This window comes from Magnolia sinica, chromosome 7 (assembly GCF_029962835.1).
Source record: "Magnolia sinica isolate HGM2019 chromosome 7, MsV1, whole genome shotgun sequence".
Classification (NCBI taxonomy): Eukaryota; Viridiplantae; Streptophyta; class Magnoliopsida; order Magnoliales; family Magnoliaceae; genus Magnolia; species Magnolia sinica.
In genome coordinates, this window is record NC_080579.1 from 7,925,651 (window position 1) to 7,948,045 (window position 22,395).

Sequence of the window (22,395 nt, forward strand, 5' to 3'; positions counted from 1 at the left end):
TGCTTTAAAACAATAAGCGGTCAGTGATGGTATCTGACAAATGAATGGGAAAGATTGTTGATTAGACTTATTTCTGTGTAAACAATCTCAACCGCCCATTTTATAAGGTGCTGATTGCATGCCTGCAATTGTCTGATTAATATCATGCATTTTTGCTCTGTAACTTACAGGATGTCCTTCAGAGCGAACAGATAGTCCAGGCTGTCGATTTAACAGTCCTGAATGGCCCGGCCGTTGGTTCTACCAAGTGAGGCCATGGTTCTCTACTCCAGACCGGTGGTCTGTTGAGCCATGCTATGGGTGGACCATGACCCGAACTCTTTCATATTTTTCAAACGCATCCAATACAATCATCTGCACCATTGGCTTGCAATCAGAGGCTTGCTATAGTCCTGATGTTCTTAGTTGCCATTCATCTAATGCGCCCCTTGCAAATGCAACATGACCAAGTTACACAGTGCGAGAATAATGGACCAACTATCCATCTTAGTTTAAAGAGTCCATTTTCAGGCCTTGGTGGGCCAACCTCATCACTGATAAGGTACAAACTTTCATGACTGGGCACATGTAAGGTGGGCCCACCTGGCTGAGTGATCGAGTTGCTTCAAGTTGATTTTTTAATACTACTCGCGAGATTCCATGTGTTTGATATCTTTGAAAAAAATAGCCGTCCACTTACCATATGATAATATTTCTAGTACACTCGTATGAGTATCTTTGTCCTTTCATGGGTCCCGATTGCCTTTATACCTTCCGTGGCTGCTCCGTATGGAGTGTACGGTAATGCCTTCGTTATTGTTAGAATTGAGATTTGGATGATTTCAATCTTTCAATCTGAATCATTCAACAAGGCCCGGAACGATTTTAAGAGTTAGAAATAAAATCGACACTGAGCAGATGGGAAACAGATTGGCTACTCCCCCTGCCACCAGCCAATGGCTGGTGGTCGGTGCTCTGTGGCCCACTATGATATATTTGTTTCATGCATGCCCTCCATTTATTTTTCTAGATCATTTCATGATATGAAATTTTTAAAAAATGAGGTATATCCCAATCTCAAGTAGACCACATTATAGGAAACAGTGTTGAACGAACGTGGACCATTGGGGGCTATAAAAGTTTTGGATCAAGCTGATATTTGTTGTTTCCCTTCGTCTGGGAAGATTGGATGTCAAATAAACAGTACAGTTTGCCTTAGGAGGATTTTAATGGTGGATATCCAATCACTATTGTTTTGCTATGGTGTGGTACACCTGAGATTTATATCCCTCTCATTTTTGGGATCAAGCCCTAAAATGATCTTTAAAAATGGACGGACGGATTGGTTTAAACACATACATCAGCCCACAGAGCACCGACCACCAGCCACCGGGCTGGTGGCATGGGGAGTAGCCGACAATGGGTTGTACCCATGCCCTATTTTTAACCATGTACCGTCAGACTAGTAGTCCAGAAAGTCCGAGCATTCTTTGTTTCTCTATCCTCCCTTCCTGATACCATTACATATTTCCAAGCCTCCCAGCGATCTCTCACATATCAAATCCCTCCCTTCTTTCCGTCCATACATCCCAAAAGGAGAAATCAAGAACCAAAATCTCTCCCTTCATTCCATCCAGACATCCTAAAAAGAGAAAGCAAGAACCAAAATCCCTCCCTTCTTCCCATCCATACATCCCAAAAGAGAAAGGAAGAACCAAAATCTCTCACTTCATCCCATCCGTACATCCCAAAAGGAGAAAGCAATAACCAAAATCCATCCCAAAAGGAGAAATCAAGTACCAAAATCCCTCGCTTCTTCCCATCCATACATCCCAAAATTAGATAGAAAGAAACGAAAAAAAAAAAATGGCTGATTCACTGGTCTCATTTGCAATAGAGAAATTGGGCAAATTTCTTGAAGATGAGGTGGCTTCACTGCTTGGTGTCACCAAAGAGCTCAGAAAGCTTTCCAGTGCATTCACCTCCATCAAGGCCGTCCTTGAAGATGCCGAGACTCGACATCTGAAAGAACAATCGGTGAAAGATTGGCTAAAGAAGCTCAAAGATGTGGCTTATGACATTGATGACATACTAGACGAGTGGATGACAGAATCCCTCCCATCACAAGACGATGAAGGTGATGAATCTCATTCTTGCAGTAAAAAGGTGCAGAACTTCCTTTCGCCTTTTTCTTGTTTCGGTAACATTGCATTTCGCCATAAAAATGCGAAAAGAATAAAGGATACATTGGAAAGGTTAGAAGAGATTGACAGCGAAAAGAACAGATTTGAATTTAAAATGGGTAACAGAGCGAGAACGGACAAAATCGAAGATCGAGAAACAAGCTCCCAAGTGGACGAATCAGCCATTGTTGGAAGAGAAGATGATAAAAATGAAATACGGAGGATGTTGCTAAATGAAATTAGTGATGTGGAAAACGAGGCGCCTATCGTCATTTCTATCGTTGGAATGGGGGGGTTGGGCAAGACCACCCTTGCTCAGCTCGCCTACAGCGATGAGGATGTGAAGGGGCATTTCAACATGAGGATGTGGGTGTGTGTTTCCGACGATTTGGATGTGAAACAAATTACGGAATCAATCATAGAATCTGCAACTGGGTCTAGTTGCGAATCATTAGCCTTGGCCCCATTGCAGGATCGCCTTCAAGGTATGTTGCAAGCAAAGCAATTCTTGCTTGTTCTCGATGACGTTTGGTGCAATGACAGCGAGAAGTGGGACAAACTGAGAATTCCCTTTCAAGCTGGTGCACGTGGGAGTCGAATAATCGTGACCACTCGTTCAGAAGATGTTGCATCGACGATGGGAAGCTCTTACATACACAAACTGCTGGCCTTATCTGATGAAGAATGCTGGTCATTGTTCAACCATAGGGCGCTCGAGCTTCGGAGTGCAGAAGAGCATTTGGAGCTAGAAGCGATTGGAAGGGAAATTGTAAAGAAGTGTGGCGGGGTACCTCTAGCAGCAAAGACAATAGGGAGTGCCATGCGCTCAAGAAAGACAAGAAGTCAGTGGAATTTTGTACTGGGAAGTGACGTATGGAATTCAGGCGATGTCTTAGGAGGCATTTTACCAGCTTTGTTCCTAAGTTACCAAGACTTGTCTCCTGCTCTGAAGCAGTGCTTCACGTATTGCTCTGTTTTTCCGAAAGATTGGGAGATAAAGAAGGATACGATAGTCAAGTTATGGGCAGCACAAGGTTTCATCCTTTATGAGGAAGGTGGAGAGATCGAGGAGATTGGTGGGCTGTATTTTCATGATTTATTAAGACGCTCGTTGCTCCAAGATGCAGAACTCGACAGATACAAGAACATAGTCAGATGCAAGATGCATGATTTAGTTCATGATCTTGCACAATTTGTTTCAGGAAGTGACTGTTCAACGGTGGATATCAGAAAGCCAGCTTCTTCGAACTTAAACAATATCCGCCATTCTTTTCTAATTTTCACTGATGAAGCTGATGAAGTGGCTTCCATTTCGGACACCTTATATAAGACCCACAAGTTGCGGACGTTGCTACGAGACTCAAGAATGTCAGGTGTTCCACAGAATTTATTTCATCATTTGAGATACCTTAGGGTATTGGACTTGAGTTTCACTGGCATTCAGAAATTGTCTGGAACAATAGGACAGTTGAAACACCTGAGATATCTTGATTTATCTGACACAGACATAGTGGAGCTGCCAGAGGAGTTGAGTAATTGCAGAAATTTACAGACCTTGAGAGTCCGTTACTGTCAGAAGCTAGAAAAACTTCCTAGAGGGATGAGAAAAATGATTAGCCTGAGACATCTAGATATAAAAGACAATTACATGCTGAAGTACTTACCGCAGGGTATAGGGAGACTAACTGACCTTTGGACATTATCAGATTTCATTGTGGGAGGTGGTGACGAAGGATGTAATTGCAGAGAACTGAAATACCTCAATCATCTTCAAGGAAGTCTTCGAATTCAAAACGTGGAAAAAGTCAGGAGCAGGGACGAAGCTAGGGAGGCAGAACTGGATAAGAAGCAGCACCTTCATGCTCTAACCTTGAAATACGGAAATGATGGACGATTGGATGATGATGAGGACGTGCTTGAAATCCTCAAGCCCCACACAAACTTGAAAGAGTTTATAATATGGGATTACAAAGGTTCCAAGCTTCCCAAGTGGATAGAGGATCCAGTGTTCTCTAATCTAGTCAAGGTGGAACTCATAGGCTGTGAGGGGTGTAAACAACTGCCAGGTCTTGGGAAACTACCGTCCCTTAAATATCTTCGAGTATGGTCAATGAAGGAGGTGAGATACATGGGTGGCGAGTTTAGTGGGGATGCTAACAATGATGGAAGTGATGGTGTTGTCTCATTCCCCAAGCTGGAGAGCCTCTTCTTCTTAGACATGCCAAATTGGGAGGAGTGGGAAATGAGAGAGGGAGATAGACAGGTTATGCCATCACTCGTAGAATTAAGCGTAACTAACTGCCCAAAGTTAAAGGCGTTGCCACACAACCTTCCACCTGATCTCCTCCAGAGCCTCAGTTTAGGCATAAGTAATGATGGGATGTCATCAGAAGCACCCTTACCCATCTTCCCCAACCTTAACCATTTGGAGATTTGGGGTAATGATGAGCTGACATCACTACCTGGTGGTTGGTTGGGACAACTCAAAGTCCTCCAAACTCTGGAAATCAACAATTGTAACCGGATGGAGTCTCTACCAGAGGAGTTGCAACACCTCTCCAAGCTTCAACAATTGAAGATCATTTCCTGTGGAGTCTTAGAAGAACGCTATCGAGATGGAGGAGAAGATTGGGACAAGATTGCCAACATCCCAAGTATCAAAATTGGTTGGTAGAAATCTACCATTGCACAACACCTTATCTTTTTCTTTTGTTTCAAGGAATTGGGTTGCTTATGTGTATAACTGCTCTACTTTTTTAGTTGTTTTGGAGGTCAGGTTCTTTACCACCCTCCATCCCATGTAATTTTTATTCAGGAAATTGACCGTACTGACCTCGAAGTTTGGGCCAATTACCTAGAAAGCTATGACATTCCATATATCCTAAGGGTGGCATTCTGACAACATTTGAAAATTGTTTCGGACGAAAATGCCCTTGTCCTTAGGTCAAGAGTTGTACGGTCCTGAAGTGAAGTAGAAGTCACCTGCTGCTCCAATGCCCGAGAAAGCGACGGATCGGCTACTCCACCTGCCACCAGCCAATGGTTGGTGCTCAGTGGTCGCTGGGACCCACCACCATGTATGTGTTTCATCCATGCCGTCCATATATTTTTCCGGATCATTTTATGATATGAGACCAAAAATGAGTTATATCCCAGTCGCAAGTGAACCACATTACAGGAAACAGTGTTGAATGAGCGTCATAGACCATTAAAATGATCCCTCTCATTTTTGGGATCAAGCCCTAAAATGATCTGTCAAAACAGATGAACGATCATGCCTTTCACTGTAAAAACAGATGAACGGAATGGATGAAACACATACGTCATGGTTGGGCCCATGACTAGTGACAGGGGGAGTAGCCAATCCGTTCTCCCCCGGAGAATACGGAAGAATATATGAGCTTGGAATGGCCGAATGTTGCTTTTCACATGCACCTTTTACAGACCTTCTTCTTTCGTTTTCATAGAAAGTGAAGGTCAAGGGACCAACTTCCAGAGAGGGATGGGCTAAGCTAGTAGGTTCATACTTGGACCAAAAGCTCCATTGCTACTCTCACATATGGTACACTTGTACTTTAGTTCATCCAGCTGTTCATCAGGTGGGATCCATGATGAATGTTCTTTCGAATAACATCCGTACCGGTTCCATTAACCAGGCAGGCTGCATGTGTCAGGAGAAATGTGCATGAATGGTCGGATGAGTTTCTAGCATCAGACACATCCATTATTCTACCCATATAATCAACCTTCAGGATCTCGCATATTGGAGTGGAAACTATAAATGTTGTGCTGTTAATTGCGCCTGGACACTTAGTCCAATCTAGTAATCAGGACTGTTCATTAGGTTCAATGCAACATCTCATTGGCTACCATGCAAACAATGGATCAATCTGACGAATGCTAACAATTTGATCAATGACCTTTAATATATATGGTCATTGTAGATTTCTTCTGATTCAAAAGATTCACTTTTGGCAATCATTCTCATCCCAACCATGTTTTGGAAAAAGGATAGTTTATATCAATGAGGACTCAAACCAGTTGAAAACCCAAGCCATAGCATGCGCACTAGACTCCTACATTAGTTTAACACATTTTATAGTTTAACACATTTTAAAGGCCGTGACTATGCATATGGTAGAGTATGGTCCACCTGATAATTGGATGACTTGGATGGATGTAATGAGGTCAATTACCATCTTTCTCAAGGGGATAATTACCCCAAATCTATGGAGCTTCTCTGGACTCCTCGAGAATCCTCGAATCCACAAGGAAAAATAGAAACTAGAAATAAATTCTAATAAATTTGAAAATAAATTAATTTGTAATTTTTTATTTTTTTTTGTCCCCCTTACATACATTATTAATAAAGATAAAAAAAGCTAAATCAAAATTCGTAATTATCAAAAATAGAAAATTTTTAACTCTAATAAAAATGCTAATTTTAATAACACTCTTCTAAAGTATAATTTCTAAAAATAAAAATTTTCAAATAAACTTTGCTAGAAGAGTCCTAAATTGAAAGTTATTTCTAAAAAAGAAGAATATTTAAAATTATAAAAATAAGAAAATATTACAAAAATCAAAATTACTAAAAATAATAAATTTTTTTCTTGAAATTTTGTTGTTTAGCTGAAAGCACACGTTTTCTGGCGAAATATATAGATGTGACCCGCTGTATGGTCGGTTCACCTTGGATGGCCTGTTACAACAAAGATTGATAGTTTGTCTCGTAATAATAGATACACCTTCTTTTGGTCAAACCATGCTTGGAATGTATTTGTGCCACGTCCTACATCACTGGATCCTCTTAATTTTTGGATATCTTCAACTAAATTGATATGAAAAAAAATGGACGGATGGAGTGGATACTAAACACACACATGAAGGTAGGCCCCAGAGTAGGGATGCACTGTCTTGGGTGAGGCCAGGTCTCACCTAAACCACTCGCCTACACATAGTAAGCAACCGAATTTCTTGAAGTATGAAATTTATTAGCCCCTCGATGATGCATTTCTTAGATCCACACTGTCCATCCATTGTTTCAAATAATGCTAGGAAACGAATGTAAAAACAATGTAATCCAAAGATAGTGGACCATGCACTACACCAAAATTCCTCTTTTTCAACCGTTCCTAAATGTTTTAGGAACGGTTTTCAACCGTGGCTAAATAGGACGTCGCAAAAAATTAGGGACGGTTGAAAACCGTTGTAAAATTTGTTGTGAACCCAACCACTTATGGACGGTTGAAAACCGTCGCAAATTTTTAATTTCCAGCGCGACTTGTAATTTTTGGGATCAGTATTTTTTCTGCCACTAATGGATCACTCCTAGAAGTACAATAGAAGAAAACTAACTAACAAACTCCCAATGAGAACTAGCGGTATTATTTCTAATTTTTGGGATCAGTATTTTTTCTGCCACTAATGGATCACTCCTAGAAGTACAAATAGAAGAAAACTAACTCCCAATGAGAACCAGCGGTATTATTTCGTAAGGCATCAACAAAAAGAATTGCATGGCTATTCAACAACTATTCAGACTTGAAATGAGTTTTGAGTCCGAGTCCAAGCAGATTCAAAAGTCAAGCTTTTAATGGGTCAAGAATCAGAAGAAAGCAGAAAATAAATTAGGTGTGAGGAAACCGACACGTCATGCACATGGTCTGCATTGATTAGACTCTTACATATCAATCAAATATATAGAGCATAAAATCAAGTGTATCTAACAAAAAATAGTTGTTCTTACAATTAATAAAATTGGACCAAATGACAAAAAAGCAAGTAATCAAAGAATGCGAGTAAATGGCGGACCTTAGTCTTACAAGTTCTTTGAGAAAATTACCACTTCATTTTGGTGTTGCAGAGCTTCAACCAGCAACTTTCTATGAGATGGTTCAACCCTAACAAGTTAAGCAAAAGGGATACATATAAGTTATACCGTATTGAAAATTAAAAGAGCAATTCTAAGAGTAAAGAGTCAAGCCCTTGAAAATGGAAAATTAAACTTTTCCTAATTGAGATAAAAAGGAGCTAAAGATTATCAAGTTCTGGATGATAGGGAAGTTAAAAAGAAGAAGATAATGCAAGTTCTGGAGAATATATAATGAGATGCCCATCCATTCAGTTGTTGGAGGAGGTTCTGCAGTCATGGATCAACGTTCTGAAGTCATGGCATATCATGTCACAATATGAGGAAAAGAATGTAAACCAAATAGAGGCGTCGAAAAATAAAAAGATATATAAAAAAAAGAAGATGGCAAAGCGAATATTTCATAATTAACATAGACGTGGAATAGTCTGAAAAAGAAAAGAAAAGAAGAGGACATTATATTAACATGAAAAACATCTATCTTTTTGCCTCCAACAGTCCAGCTAGCATAATTCATATTTTCTTCCAGAATAAAGCCAAGGAACCCAGATGCAAATGACAAAAGCCCAAATGGTAAATTTCAGCATGCTTGCAGTTACATACAGTCATACACTATTTAATTGAAATCATGGGATGTGAAGTGCCCCACATGCATGAATATGCATGCTGTGAATGAGTCATGTGACAGAAGCATTGTCAGCAGACAATTGAGGAAAAACATGCCTGGAGCATATTCATAGTACAATCCTAACCATCCAACCAGAGAAATAGAATGTTAATTAGGTGGTCCACAATTGTATGAAAACTGTATGGTTAAAGAAAGGATAACCAATGGTCCACATCCAATGTACATATGTGGCCCACCTGTTAAGAGAACCAGCCTTTTTTTGGTCTAGGGCACATTCACTGAGGGCACCACCTGATGAAAGGACCACATCTCCCATAATGTGCCACAATAATGCATGTAGCATGCTTGCAGATGCATTCTGCAAGTAGCATTCCTCCACAAAAGTTTCATATGGCTCATTGGGAGGAGTATATCTGAAAGACACACCATAACAGTAAGAAAGCCTTTAGGTTTGCGGCACAGAACATATTTTTTTGTAATAAGCTTACCAGATTAACCTGGAACTCTGTTCGATCAAATCCAGATATAACAATCTCACAGAATATCTTCATTTCTGGAACCTCAGTTGCTAATTTGCACCTATAAATAATGCCGGGAGCAAGGAAGCTACTGAAGCTAATAAAAAATATGGATGTTGCAATAGGCCTGTCTAGTGGTACCTATGTCTAGCGGTGAGGTTCCAGAAATGAAGATATTCTGCAGAACAGGTCTATTGTTAGACATAGGATGGGATCCAGAAATCCTGTAAACGGTACCTATGTCTAGCAGTATGGGATGTTGCAATAGACCTGTTTCCAAGTCCCTTATCTGCAGAACATACTTGCAATCACTTAAATAGCTCACTAAAAGTTGGTTACCATTCACAGCTTTTGTCAATTCGAGCACGTTCTTTTCAGCTTCTTGGAGCACATCAGTCCATACACTTGGCTCCCTGAGAAGATATTGCAGGTTCGAATAAAATAAGTCAGCTACTTGGCTAGAAAAACTTTACACAAATCTTTCAGTCTATACTACAGAAAATAAGATGAAGATGTAATGTGATGCACTTATTTATGATACAAAAATGCATAACTGGTAACTTTGATGAGTAATGACAAGTCATAAAGCACTTACTTATTTCTATTTGAAATGTTGAGTTCTACAATGTGAGCTATTGTAATGGTAATAATGCTCAAATATGCATGGTTAGAAGCATTCATCTGATATCCAATCGGGTGCAACGGAAGAAGAAATTAGCCTGCTCTATACTGTCGAAAACCAGCATTACATGGAATCTCCCTTTGAAATCCGGATTCATAGCTGACACATGTCAGACTAATCAGACATTGTGTCTGACATTTAGACCATATGCGTAAAAGGATAACAGGCATCAATATGTCAAACTAGAGCACCATTCATTTCAATACTTGAATTCTATGACTCATCACTTTAGAGCATTATATTCAAACCTCATGCTCATACTAGCAAAGCTTGATGATTCATTGGTCAAGGACTGGAGCTAGGCTTTAGTTCATTGTTTTTCTACAACAATCCAACCAATGTGGAACAATTCCATCCTCAATATATACAAGAATTAAAACTCTAAAAAGAGGACAAAGCATAAGAGATAATTTTTTATTTATTTTTATTTTTTTAAAAGACGGTTTTTATCATATGCCATGTTATGGCCCATATGTTCTGCCAAACGATGTCCCATATAGCCTAGCCAGTCAAATAACTGTCTTATAAAATTTCCCTTATATCATATGCATGCAGGGATGACACAAAGCTCTAGAGGCACATCTCCATTTCATTTAAGAGACTCTACAACAAAACTAAAAGGAAGGCAACACGTAGATAAATCATTTAAGAGATTCTGGCATAATAAAGAATGAATGGATTATCGTGCTCAAGTGTGATGTTCAAGTGGCTGAGTACAAAGGAGTGACCAACCCTACCTCATAATGGGTCAATGATTCAAAGGCGGAGGTCCGTGCCTTTATCCATGTGGTTCCAGATCGAACCAGTGTACCTGGATGTCCAATTTCCCATAAAATCTGCTTAACACTCTTTGAAGCTTCAGAGTATGCATAAATGAAATGCTTATGGTGATTCTATCATCAAGAGAAATGTCGACATCTGATAGCTAAGTGAACAAGAGTGCCAGCAGATGAAGGACCTCTAATTGTAAGAAGATGTACTTTATGATTAAGGATATCAATTCTAGGAAGTAGATGTAATGTTAGTAAAGTTATTGAGAGATCATTCTTAGTAATTGTCTTTCAAAAGAAAATGATCCATTATAAGAGGGCAAGTTCCCTGTTTGTAAAGAACAAGGAAGATGCTTGTTATGCCGAGTTTGTACATGTGCCACACGCACGCACACCATTCATAAATGAACTTTCATTGGCAACCATTCACTATAATTATGCGAAGGAGCTTATTTTGGTCAATAGTTCATCTGTACAGGGGCCTAGATAAATAATTTGGATAATTGTAAAATGGACCAGCAAAGGCTTCTGATAGTAAGACTTCTTTGATGCCCTATGTAAGATCCATACTGATATGCTGCTCGGCTAGATGCACTATACCCATTTGTCTGCGCAACAGTGCCTCTAGAACAGAAGGCCGCTGAAGATCATTATCAGTTTTCAGTACTGCAAGTAGTCTCCGCCTGAAGTTTCCAAGGATGCAATCTCTCATGTACTGCAGAGGAATAATGGAAATGTTATGCTGGAAATATAATCAATAACAGTTGATGATGAACTAATTTCTAAATGTAGTGACAAAATATTTATACAATAAAAACAATAGGAAGCAGCAAATAATTGGAGAAACATAAGATAATCTTGATCACATAATGTGGAGGTTTTAGTTATTTATCCTGCACAGCTATGAGGCACATAGATCCATGTTAGGGGTACTTACTGATCTCCAGTATACAGAAATTGTTGGGGGCCTTGAACAAAACCTTAGGATCTAGCCTCCCAAAACAAATTAGAATTATGGGATTATAAAGCAATGAAAACAATCAAAGCATAAACCACACGACACAATAGATTTTACGTGGAAAACCCTCAACGAGGTAAAAACCACGGGACCTCGTCCAGATCAACAATCCACTATGAAGTAGAACGTTACAACCTTCTTCACTCACGCAGGAGTGGATAAACAATAAGAGAATAAAAGAAAAACAAAGAGATCTCACCGATCACGAGGACGTAGAAGCGCTGAGATGTTGATTGCATAGTAGATCACCTCCACGAGCATAAACTCCCTTCTACAAGCTCTCTCTCTCTCTCTCTCTCTCTCTCTCTCTCTCTCTCTCACCTTTGATAGCCCTAAACCCTTTAGGAAACCCTTACAAAGCTTTAGGAAACCCTCTTACATTACCTATAAAGGCCCTAGACACCCATATTTATAGTTTAGGAAACTCTCTTCCGCATGCTGTTGCGAAAGACCTCAGATTTCCGCAATCCGCACAAGATCCGGACTCAAATCTGCATAAGCTCAACTGGTCGAGCGGCCCACTCGACCGGTCGAGCACCTCCCTCGACTGCTCGAGCACCTCGAAGAAAATACCTCAATTCGTCGCTGGACTTTGAATCGAGTCCCACTCGACTGGTCGTGCACCAGCCCTCAACCGGTCGATTGGGCTCACGACCGGTCAAGCCTGGGGCAAAAACCCCATCAAATCTCCCCCTTTTTGACCTAGGAGGGATTCACCTTCTTCAAGCCAGTTTGGTTTCTACAAACCTCAAACTTACCCTTGAGCAAAGCCTTGGTCATCATGTCTGACCGATTATCGTCCGTGTGGACCTTCTCAAGCTGTAACACCTTTTGTTCCAAAGTATCCCTGATCTAATGATACCAAATCTCTATGTGCTTTGACTTGGAGTGCTGACTTGGATTCTTGCTCAAGTATATAATACTTTAACTATCGCAATAGGCCACGTGTTGCTCCTGCTTCAGGCTAAGTTCCTGTAGGAACCTCTTCATCCAAAGCATCTCTTTACATGCCTCTGTGACTACAATGTACTCGGCCTCTGTCGTCGACAATGCTACGACCTTCTGTAGCTTGCTCTGCCAAGAAACCGCTCCCCTTACAAACGTGACATGAACCCCGATGTAGACTTCCTGGAGTCTATGTCACATGCCATATCTGCATCTATGTAACCCTCTAACACAGGTTTTCCATCACCATAGCATAGGCTCAACCTGGATGAGCCTCTTAGATACCGCAGTATCCACTTCACCGCTGCCCAATGTTCTTTGCCAGGATTGGCAAGATACCAGCTGACAACACCAACCGCATATGTTATGTCTAGGCACGTACACACCATAACATATATCAAACTTCCTACTGCTAACAGTAGGTTATCTTCTGCATCTCATCCACCTCTGCCTTCGTCTTGGGACACTGCCTGTCGCTCAATCTGAAGTGACCATCCAGTGGAGTACTGACCGGCTTCACTGCATTCATATTGAACCACTATAGGACTTTCTCAATATACCGCTCTTGTGACAACCAAAGCTTCCTGCTGATTCTGTCACAGGTTATCTCCATTCTTAGGATTTGTTTAGCTGGGCCCAAGTCTTTCATTGCAAATGACCTGCTCAGCTCCTATTTCAGTCTGTCGATCTTCTTGATGTCTTTTCCCATGATGAGCATGTCATCAACGTATAATAGCAGAACTAAGAAATCACCCTCTGAGAACTTGCGCGTGAACACACAGTGGTCCGACTCCATTCTGTTATACTCATGCTTCAACATAAACGAGTCGAACTTCTTGTACCATTGCCGTGGAGCTTATTTCAACCCATACAAGCTCTTCCTCAGCCTACACACCATATGCTCCTTGCCCTTGACTTCGAACCCCCCTGGTTTGTGCATATAGATCTCTTCTTCCAGGTCATCATGGAGAAAGGCAGTTTTAACATCTAACTGCTCTATCTCCAGATTCATACTAGCCGCCAACCCAAGCAACACCCGTATGGATGTCATCTTCACCACTGGTGAGAATATCTCCTCGAAGTCTATGCCTTTCCTCTGACCAAACCCTTTCACTACAAGTCTAGCCTTGAACCTCGCCTGTGAATTCTTATGCTCAACCTTCTTTCTAAACACCCACTTGTTGCTCAGAGCTTTCTTGCCCTTAGGCAGTTTCACCATATCATAAGTGTGGTTCTTATGCAAGGATTTCATCTCCTCTTGCATAGCTTTCAACCACTCCCCCTTATGCTCATCGGCTAGGGCCTCAGAATAATCTTCTGGCTCTCCCCCATCAGTGAGCATAATGTACTCATGCGATGAGTACCTCTTGGACGGCCGTCTGTCCCTAGATGACCTCCTCACCTGTGGCTCAACAGGTGGATCAAGTGGGGGCTGCTCCCCCGGTCCATCTTCTATAGAAACTCCCTCGTCCTCTGCACCTTGCTGTACTCCTTTGTCATCAGACACCATGGGAGGAATAACCGGATCCATGTCCTCTAACTCACCTGAACTAGACTGGTTCTTCTCTGGTTTACCAATGTCTTTTATACACTGATCTTTAAAGAAAACCACATCTCTACTCCTGACGAGTTTCTTCTCAGTCAGATCCCATAATCTGTAACCAAACTTTTCATCATCGTACCCTAAGAACACACACTACTTGATCTTAATATCGAGTTTGGACCTCTCATCCTTTGGTACGTGAATGGATGCCCTGCATCCAAACACCTGAGATGACTGTACAATGGATCTTGTCCAGTCCACACCTTCTCGGGTACTTCTCCATTCAATGGGGCTGATGGAGACCTGTTTATCAGATACACTGTCGTGTACATTCCTTCTCCCCAAAACATCTTGGGCAACTTCGCATGGGAATAGTATGCATCTGATTCTCTCTACAATGGTGCGATTCATTCGCTCAACTACACCATTATGCTGGGGGGGTCTTGGGAACCGTCTATTCATGCCATATACCCAGGGACTTACAATACTCGTGGAAGTCACTGATGTATTCATCACCATTGTTAGTGTGGATGCACTTCAATGAGCTACTTGTCTCTATTTCGACCATAGCATGAAACAATTTAAACACACCAAAGACCTCGTCCTTGGATTTCAAAGCATAAACCCAAACCCTCCTAGATGCATCATCTATAAAAGTAACAAAATACAATGCCCCACCTAAGGTTTTTGTCTTCATAGGACCACAAACATCAAAATAAACCAAATCTAATGCATTCACTTTATTAACATGAAAAGCAGATTTAATAAATGAAACTCTATACTGTTTCCCTGATAAACAATCAATACAGGTTTTGAGAGGTATACCTGTCACGTCTGAAAGGAGCCGCTTCCTCACTAGTAGATGAAGCCCTTTTTCACTCATGTGGCCTAGACACCTGTGCCACATGTCAATAGCTGAATCTTCCGCTGCATTCAACCCACCCTTGCACACACTGACACTTGCCTTGTAAACGATGCAACACTTCTTTCCTCTGGTTGCGATCAACGAACCCTTGATGAGCTTCTAGCGCCCACCAGCAAGCCGGCTTTCATAGCCATCATCATCCATCCTTTCCATCGACATCAAGTTGAAGCGAATGTTTGGGATATGCCTCACATCCCTGAGAACCAATGTGCAGCCCACATCAGTTTTCACACAAATATCACCGACCCTACGATCTTCGATATGCCAGAATTTCCCATCTTCACGGTCCCATAGTCACCTGACTTGTACCTTGTGAAGAAGTCCCTGCGTGGAGTTGCATGAAAAGAGGCTCTTGAGTCAATCACCCAGTCGGTGTCCTGACTTGTAGCCGTGAGACAAACATCATGATCTGCTAAAAGAATAACTACAACATCACCATCTGAAGTGACCGCAGTGGAATCTGATTCATCTTCCTTCTCCTTTCTTGTCGTTCTAATTCTTATGACATTCATGCTTGTAGTGGCCCTTCTTGCCACAATTCCAACATTCAACATCTTTCCTAGTACTCGATTTGCCTCTTGATTTATCTTGGGCCTTCTCGCCCTTCCTGTTCTTTCCTCTCCCCCGTTCCTGTGTCACAAGGGTCTCTTGCTAAGTAGACCCCTGAGACTTCCTCCTTATCTCCTCATTGAAGAGACAGCTAGTTACCTGTTTCATGGATACCTTTCCGTCTGGCACGGAGTTACTTAGAGACACCACCAATGTCTCCCAACTGTCAGGCAATGAACTAAGCAATAGCAAAGCCTGTAATTCATCATCCAGAACCATCTTCATAACGGAGAGCTAGTTGACTTTATTGTTGACCTCATTCATGTGCTCGGCCACAGAACCACTATCTTTGAACTTGAGATTCACAAGTTGTCTTATCAGGAAGATTTTATTATTGGTTGTCTTCCTCTCATACAGCCCTTGTAATTTCAGCCATAGGCTAGTAGTTGAGGTCTCTGTAGACACATGGTGGAATACGGAATCGTCCAACCATTGTTTAATAAACCCCACCGTCTTTCGGTCCATCTTCTTCCAATCATCATCAAACATATCCTTAGATTTTGCTGATATGCCTAAAATTGGAGAATAAGGCCTTGCAATAAAGCAAATCCTTCATCTTAGCCTTTCATATGGTCCAGTTAGAACCATTGAGGCTGATCATCATTGATGAGCCACTTTCCATAATTCAAAACTGATCCTACCCGTTCAATGAACTTAGCTTTGATACCACCTATTGGGGGCCTTGCACAAAACCTTAGGATATAGCCTCCCAAAACAAACCAGAATTGTGGCATTATAAAGCAATGAAAACAATCAAAGCATAAACCACACGACACAAGAGATTTTACGTGGAAAACCCTCAAAGAGGTAAAAACCACGAGACCTCATCCAGATCAATAATCCACTATGAAGTAGAATATTACAACCTTCTTAAGTCATGCAGGAGTGGATAAACAATAAAAGAATAAAAGAAAAACAGAGAGATCTCACCGATCATGAGGACGTAGAAGCGTTGAGATGTTGCTTACACAGTAGATCACCTCCAAGAGCATAACCTCCCTTCTACAAGCTTCCTCTCTCTCTTTCTCTCTCTCTCACAGCTTTGATAGCCCTAAACCCTTTAGCAAACCCTTGCAAAGCTTTATGAAACTCTCTTGAATTACCTGAAAAGGCCCTAGGCACCCATATTTATAGTTTAGGAAACTCCCTTCCGCATACTGTTGCGAAAGGCCTCAGATTTCCGCAGTTCGCACAAGATCCGGACTCAAATCTAGCTCGACCGGTCGAGCGGCCCACTCGACCGGTCGAGCACCTCAGAGAAAATACCTCAATTCGTCGCTGGACTTTGAGTCGAGTCCCACTCGACTGATTGTGCACCAGCCCTCGACCGGTCGAGTGGGGCTCACGACCGGTCGAGCCTAGGGCAAAAACCCCGTCAGAAATTTGTGAGAAAACATTAAAGAAGAAAATATTGTGCTATTCTCATCTATTTAGCATGTTCATAACAAAGCCAAAATCTACTAGCTCCAAATTGAATGCTCATCAACATGTGATATATATGCCAGAGTCCTAGAATGTGTATAGCTTAGCCTACTAGACAAACAGACTACAAGATCTGCATCATGATCTTCAAGCCATAACTTCCATTGCCACAATAAAAAAATGAAAATCAAACAAAAACCTGCTTTACTAATAAATAGCAGCAAGATGGGTAGATTCAAGCTTGTTAGCAAAGTTACATATGCATGAGCCAGTCTATAGCAAATACATAAGTATGAAATGATGAGATAGAAAATGCCCAGTTCACCTCTCGCAAAACAAAGATGAGATTCAGAACACATTGGTTCCACTTCAATTGCCACAGTAAAAAAATGAAAATCAAACAAAAACCTGCTTTACTTATCAATAGCAGCAAGATGCTTAGATTCAAGATTGTTAGCAAAGTTACATATGCATGAGCCAATCTATAGCAAATACATAAGTATGAAATGATGAGATAGAAAATGCCCAGTTCACCTCTCGCAGAACAAAGACATGATTCAGAACACATATTGGTTCCACTTCAATTCCCACAGTAAAAAAATGAAAATCAAACAAAAACCTGCTGTACATATAAATAGCAGCAAGATGCTTAGATTCAAGCTTGTTAGCAAAGTTACATATGCATGAGCCAATCTATAGCAAATACATAAGTATGAAATGATGAGATAGAAAATGCCCAGTTCACCTCTCGCAGAACAAAGGCATGATTCAGAACACATATTGGTTCCACTTCAATTGCCACAGTAAAAAAATGAAAATCAAACAAAAACCTGCTTTACTTATAAATAGCAGCAAGATGCTTAGATTCAAGCTTGTTAGCAAAGTTACATATGCATGAGCCAAGCTATAGCAAATACATAAGTATGAAATGATGAGATAGAAAATGCCCAGTTCACCTCTCGCAGAACAAAGACGTGATTCAGAACACATTGGTTCCATGTCATTCAAAACTGAGCACAGATTCATTAACCTCTGTATCGCAGCCCCCAAAGCTTCTACTGTTAAATCAACAAAGCTTACATTCATCCAGTGGGCTCAATGGTGAATATTCCCAAGCCCAAAGTCAGCCCAGTCCACTCACTTGGTGGCCCACACATGTATGAAACAATGGATGGTTAGAAAATAACAAGTTTTTCCACTATTTATCGCAAGGCATTGTGAGCACCTTCATCTCCGATTTACGAAAATATGTTTGTTGAATTTGAATTGTTTGCAGCTTTCTTATAGCCATACAGATATCCTCTGAACGATCAGTTAGTGTATTTATTCAGATTCTTCGGAATGTGCTTTTTATAAATCATCTAATCTGGGGACCACTATCTGGACAGTTTATTTTCAATTATGGATTTTCCAGGTGTAAATTTTATCAGTGCCTGTGCGCCGTCCATTACAGTTGAGTATCAAAGGTTTTTTTTTAATATCTTTTCTTTTTCGCTTATTACCGGTCGTCTGCCAAATAAAACGGCTCAAAATTGTTCCTGAACCAAAGCACTAGCCGTTCCTAATAAACGATTTTGGTGTGGTGTGGATGCAAATATTACAGAATTAGAAATAAGAATCCATGAGGAAAAAAATGAACCAGTGAACCAGTGAAAAAAATATTACAGAAAAGAAGCCGAGCATCATACCACTGCAATGGATGGGGCTAGAATCCTCGCCTAGATGTGGATGAGTCACATCTGCACCAAAGATATGCATCCACAAGCACAATATTCCTTCCCCGAACCTAACATCAGTCAGTAAAAGAAATCAAATCATGCTGATGTAATGAAGCAACCCACGTGATTCTAGACAGTTTCATCACCAACTATGTTATTGGAGAAAAGTGCAGGAAGCCATCTGAATACTACTCTTCGCGATCTCTGGACTGTTGATCTAGTGGTGCTTCTGCATATGCATGATGGCAAAAAAAATCAGGCCAGATCTGTCGTTCATCTGATCCAATTTGTATTTCTTGTACATGTGCTAGTGTGGCATATGTTTTTTGCAGGGCCATTAATCTGGTGCCGCTTGCACATATGCACAGCCCAAAAATCAGGCTGGACATGTCCTTGGCTGAGTTCATGTATAAGATGGCTAAGGAAAAAAAAAATGTCCAACAGTCCACACCCTTAACGTGCATGTTCCCCCAGCTGATGACGGGATTGTTCTGATTTTTGCTCACAACACATGGTGGGGCCCACCAAATGAACAGTGCATATACAGAGTTGATTCCTGATAACCACCACAGCGAGCAGCTGTTGTCTGCATCGCTTCCAACAGAAGTTCAGCTGTGAGTGGCTTCACCAAATGCAAATTTGTTTGTATTCAAATGGCAGAAATGTTTCAGGTCCTAAAAGTAACTCATTGCCTAAGTAGAAAAAGTAACTTATTTGGTGGTATCCAAGCGGGCCCTAAGTGTTAGAGCAAAAGAAAAGAGTGTACACCAATCACTTTCCCACAAGAACTCACATCCGATATCATGTAGAATTTAAGAGCTCACAGAGTTTTCGCTCGTACAAATCTTCTTTCAATCTTACATTTGTAAGCTATGATAAACCCAACTTCTTCAATGACTCTCGTGACACAACAATGGAATGAAGATGGAAATATGGGTTACTTGCTCAAACAAGTGCTATCTCTGTTGCGGCATTGACTCTTCTTTGAAGATAACGGGAGAGAAGGCAGTAAATGCTTTAGATTGACAAAACTGGAACTAAATTTGATTGAGAACGGATTATTTGCTTTTGAAGGCCCGGCATTTTCTTGCCTCCACATTGTCTACCCCACATACATGGTACATCTATATGATGATCTGGACCATGGCCCAATCACTATTGGAATCACAAAATGGACGGTTTCAATATGATCTAGGTGACCCACTTTTCACAATTACATGGAGGGATGGAAAATTCTGTGCCTCCAAAGTTGAGGAATCTTCTTTCAATTTGGTTACTCTGGAATGGTAATACTTCAACTGAAATTTTAATCTCTTACCGCGACTCTACTCATGGGAACACCCTTTTTTTTTTTTTTCCTACTTCCAGCGATACGACGCTCGGCTTTGTACTATTGCATTTCCAAGAGAAGAAAAAATGGTGCATCTATCAGAATAGAAAGGGTGCAAATACTGTCTCCCTTCTCTAGCCTCTACATAAGTATTGTCTCTTAGTTTTATTACAGTTTTCTAGGTTGGTTATCTTTAAATCTCCTCTCTTAAATAATAGTCTCTTATTTTCCCAAAGAGAAGAATTGAAGAATACACGAACAGAACATCATAACAACTGATACAAGTTTAATGGCTAATTGGAAGAGAGAGAGAGAGAGAGAGAGAGAGAGAGAAATCTGATCTATAGAAATCAATAGCATTCTATGTGTGAGAGAATATATTACAAAAGAAGTGGAAATTTTCATTATTAGGGAAAAATATATAATCCTGCATGGTTGTTGATACCATATTGAAACCATTTTTTTATAAGCAAAGAAGCAGAATTGATGATTTATGTGAACCTGAATAAAATGATTCCCTCAGATCCTGCATGGCCTCCTTGTTCATAACGGCATCCCATACAGCTTGATCAGATGATAATGAAATGACCATCCCCTGCTTAAAATTGAAACCGCAGCGGTGAATATAAATTGACTAACCAAAGTGAAAATATGACTAAGAAAATCATCAAAAATCATCATCCTCATCATCAAGTCTTGTCACAGCTATTTGGGGTCAGGTGAAAAACCATCAATAGCATTCAAGGTAATCTATTCAAATATACATTTTTCAACCCAAAAACTTGTTAACGGATACAAATTAATGGTAGAAGACAGATACCTGGGCCCATTTTTTTTTTTGTTTGTTTTTTTTTTTTTTTTCATTTGCTTCTTCAGATTTCTCTTTTTAAATTTGATTAAATAGAATGGAAGCATGTCAAATTATATATATTACACAATCAAGAATCCATCTATATCTAAGGGCGTGCTTCGTTCCACGCAATATCATGAAATATGATGAAAATTTGCACCAAACTAGTCTCATTGATCCCGAAATATCATGATATTTGCTGCAACCAAACGCACCCTATCAAAAAAAAAAACTCAAGTTATTCGTGAGATTTCGATGGAAAACACATATGCCTCTTCGGAATGTTTGGTCCCCTCGCTTCCTTTTATAATATCAGGTGTGAAACAAGGCTGCTGGCGGTCTGAAAAAATGAGTTTTAAACAGTTCCGTAGTAAAATCCCAATTCTCTTTGGGGAAGCGAAACATGGTCTGAAAGTGTCAAGATAGTCTGTCTCAATGGGTTGTAACTGGCACATGAAACATATTCTCATATTTCAATTTTCATTTGAACTAGAAGCTGAAAGGCAACTTACACATGACTGGGCTAAGCAGAAACAGACAAAAGCATGCTTTCGAACTATAGATTAATATGAATGCAGAGTAAAAGCATAATTTAGGCTGTGTATGGATGCACAATTGAATTGACCGAAATAGCTGGTTGAATAGAGAGGCAATGACCCAAATGAAGACTTCCTTGGCAGTCATAATGAAGACCTCCTTTCAGGCATTTCATCGAACAACTGGTGCGCATCGATCATCATCAGAGCTCCTCCTTCAATTCCGCATCAGAGAAGTCAGATGCATACCAAACACAAGATTTGTCATTCCCCACATGTTCTTGTATCAAGATTGATGGAAGAACTAGATGATTGGCACAAATCTTGAGTGTCTTGGCCTGCCACATAACCAACCTAACTTTCCCATTCTCTTCATGCTTAAGGAGCTTCACCATCCCAACCCCATGCTCTTTCCATTGGTTCCCTTCCTTATCGAATCGATAGAGCATAGCTTTCAGATAGAGAAGGACGTCTTCTTGTTCCTCACCGGTGCTGACGGAGACCTCCTACAGCTTAACAATCAGAGCGATCTCCTGTATCTTCCTCCTCGCCTGCGGCAGCGCCTTCTTCCTCATCTCTCCACTCTGGATCGCTGCTCGCCATGGCTATTTCTTTTACAGAGAGAAAAAGATGACTGGTAGTATAGCAGAGCCAATCGGGGCTCTGTTTGAGCTTTCCTTGATTTATTCCAGGCGAATGCCTTTTGAAGAGTTTTCTAATAGTTCATGAGGGGAAGCTTTGACGAGGGTTCGTGAGGGAGGGTTCAGAAGAGGAGAGGGTTCGTGAGAGAGAAGATTTGAGGGGGTTTGTGGTTCGGAAGAGGAGAGAGTTCGTGAAAGAGAGAGAGAAGATTTGAGGAGGGCTGGG

At 40.7% G+C, this 22,395-nt stretch overlaps 1 protein-coding gene and 1 pseudogene across 1 annotated transcript; one reads left to right on the forward strand and one right to left on the reverse strand.

Annotated features, from left to right (window-relative positions):
• The first annotated feature begins 1,845 nt into the window (after positions 1-1,845).
• Positions 1,846-4,836, forward strand: LOC131250530 (putative disease resistance protein RGA3). Its single transcript, XM_058250817.1, has one exon. It carries the CDS (start codon positions 1,846-1,848, stop codon positions 4,834-4,836), a length of 2,991 nt encoding a protein of 996 aa, XP_058106800.1.
• Positions 4,837-10,916: 6,080 nt separating this feature from the next.
• Positions 10,917-22,323, reverse strand: LOC131250976 (ran-binding protein 1 homolog c-like; annotated as a pseudogene).
• Positions 22,324-22,395: the final 72 nt, after the last annotated feature.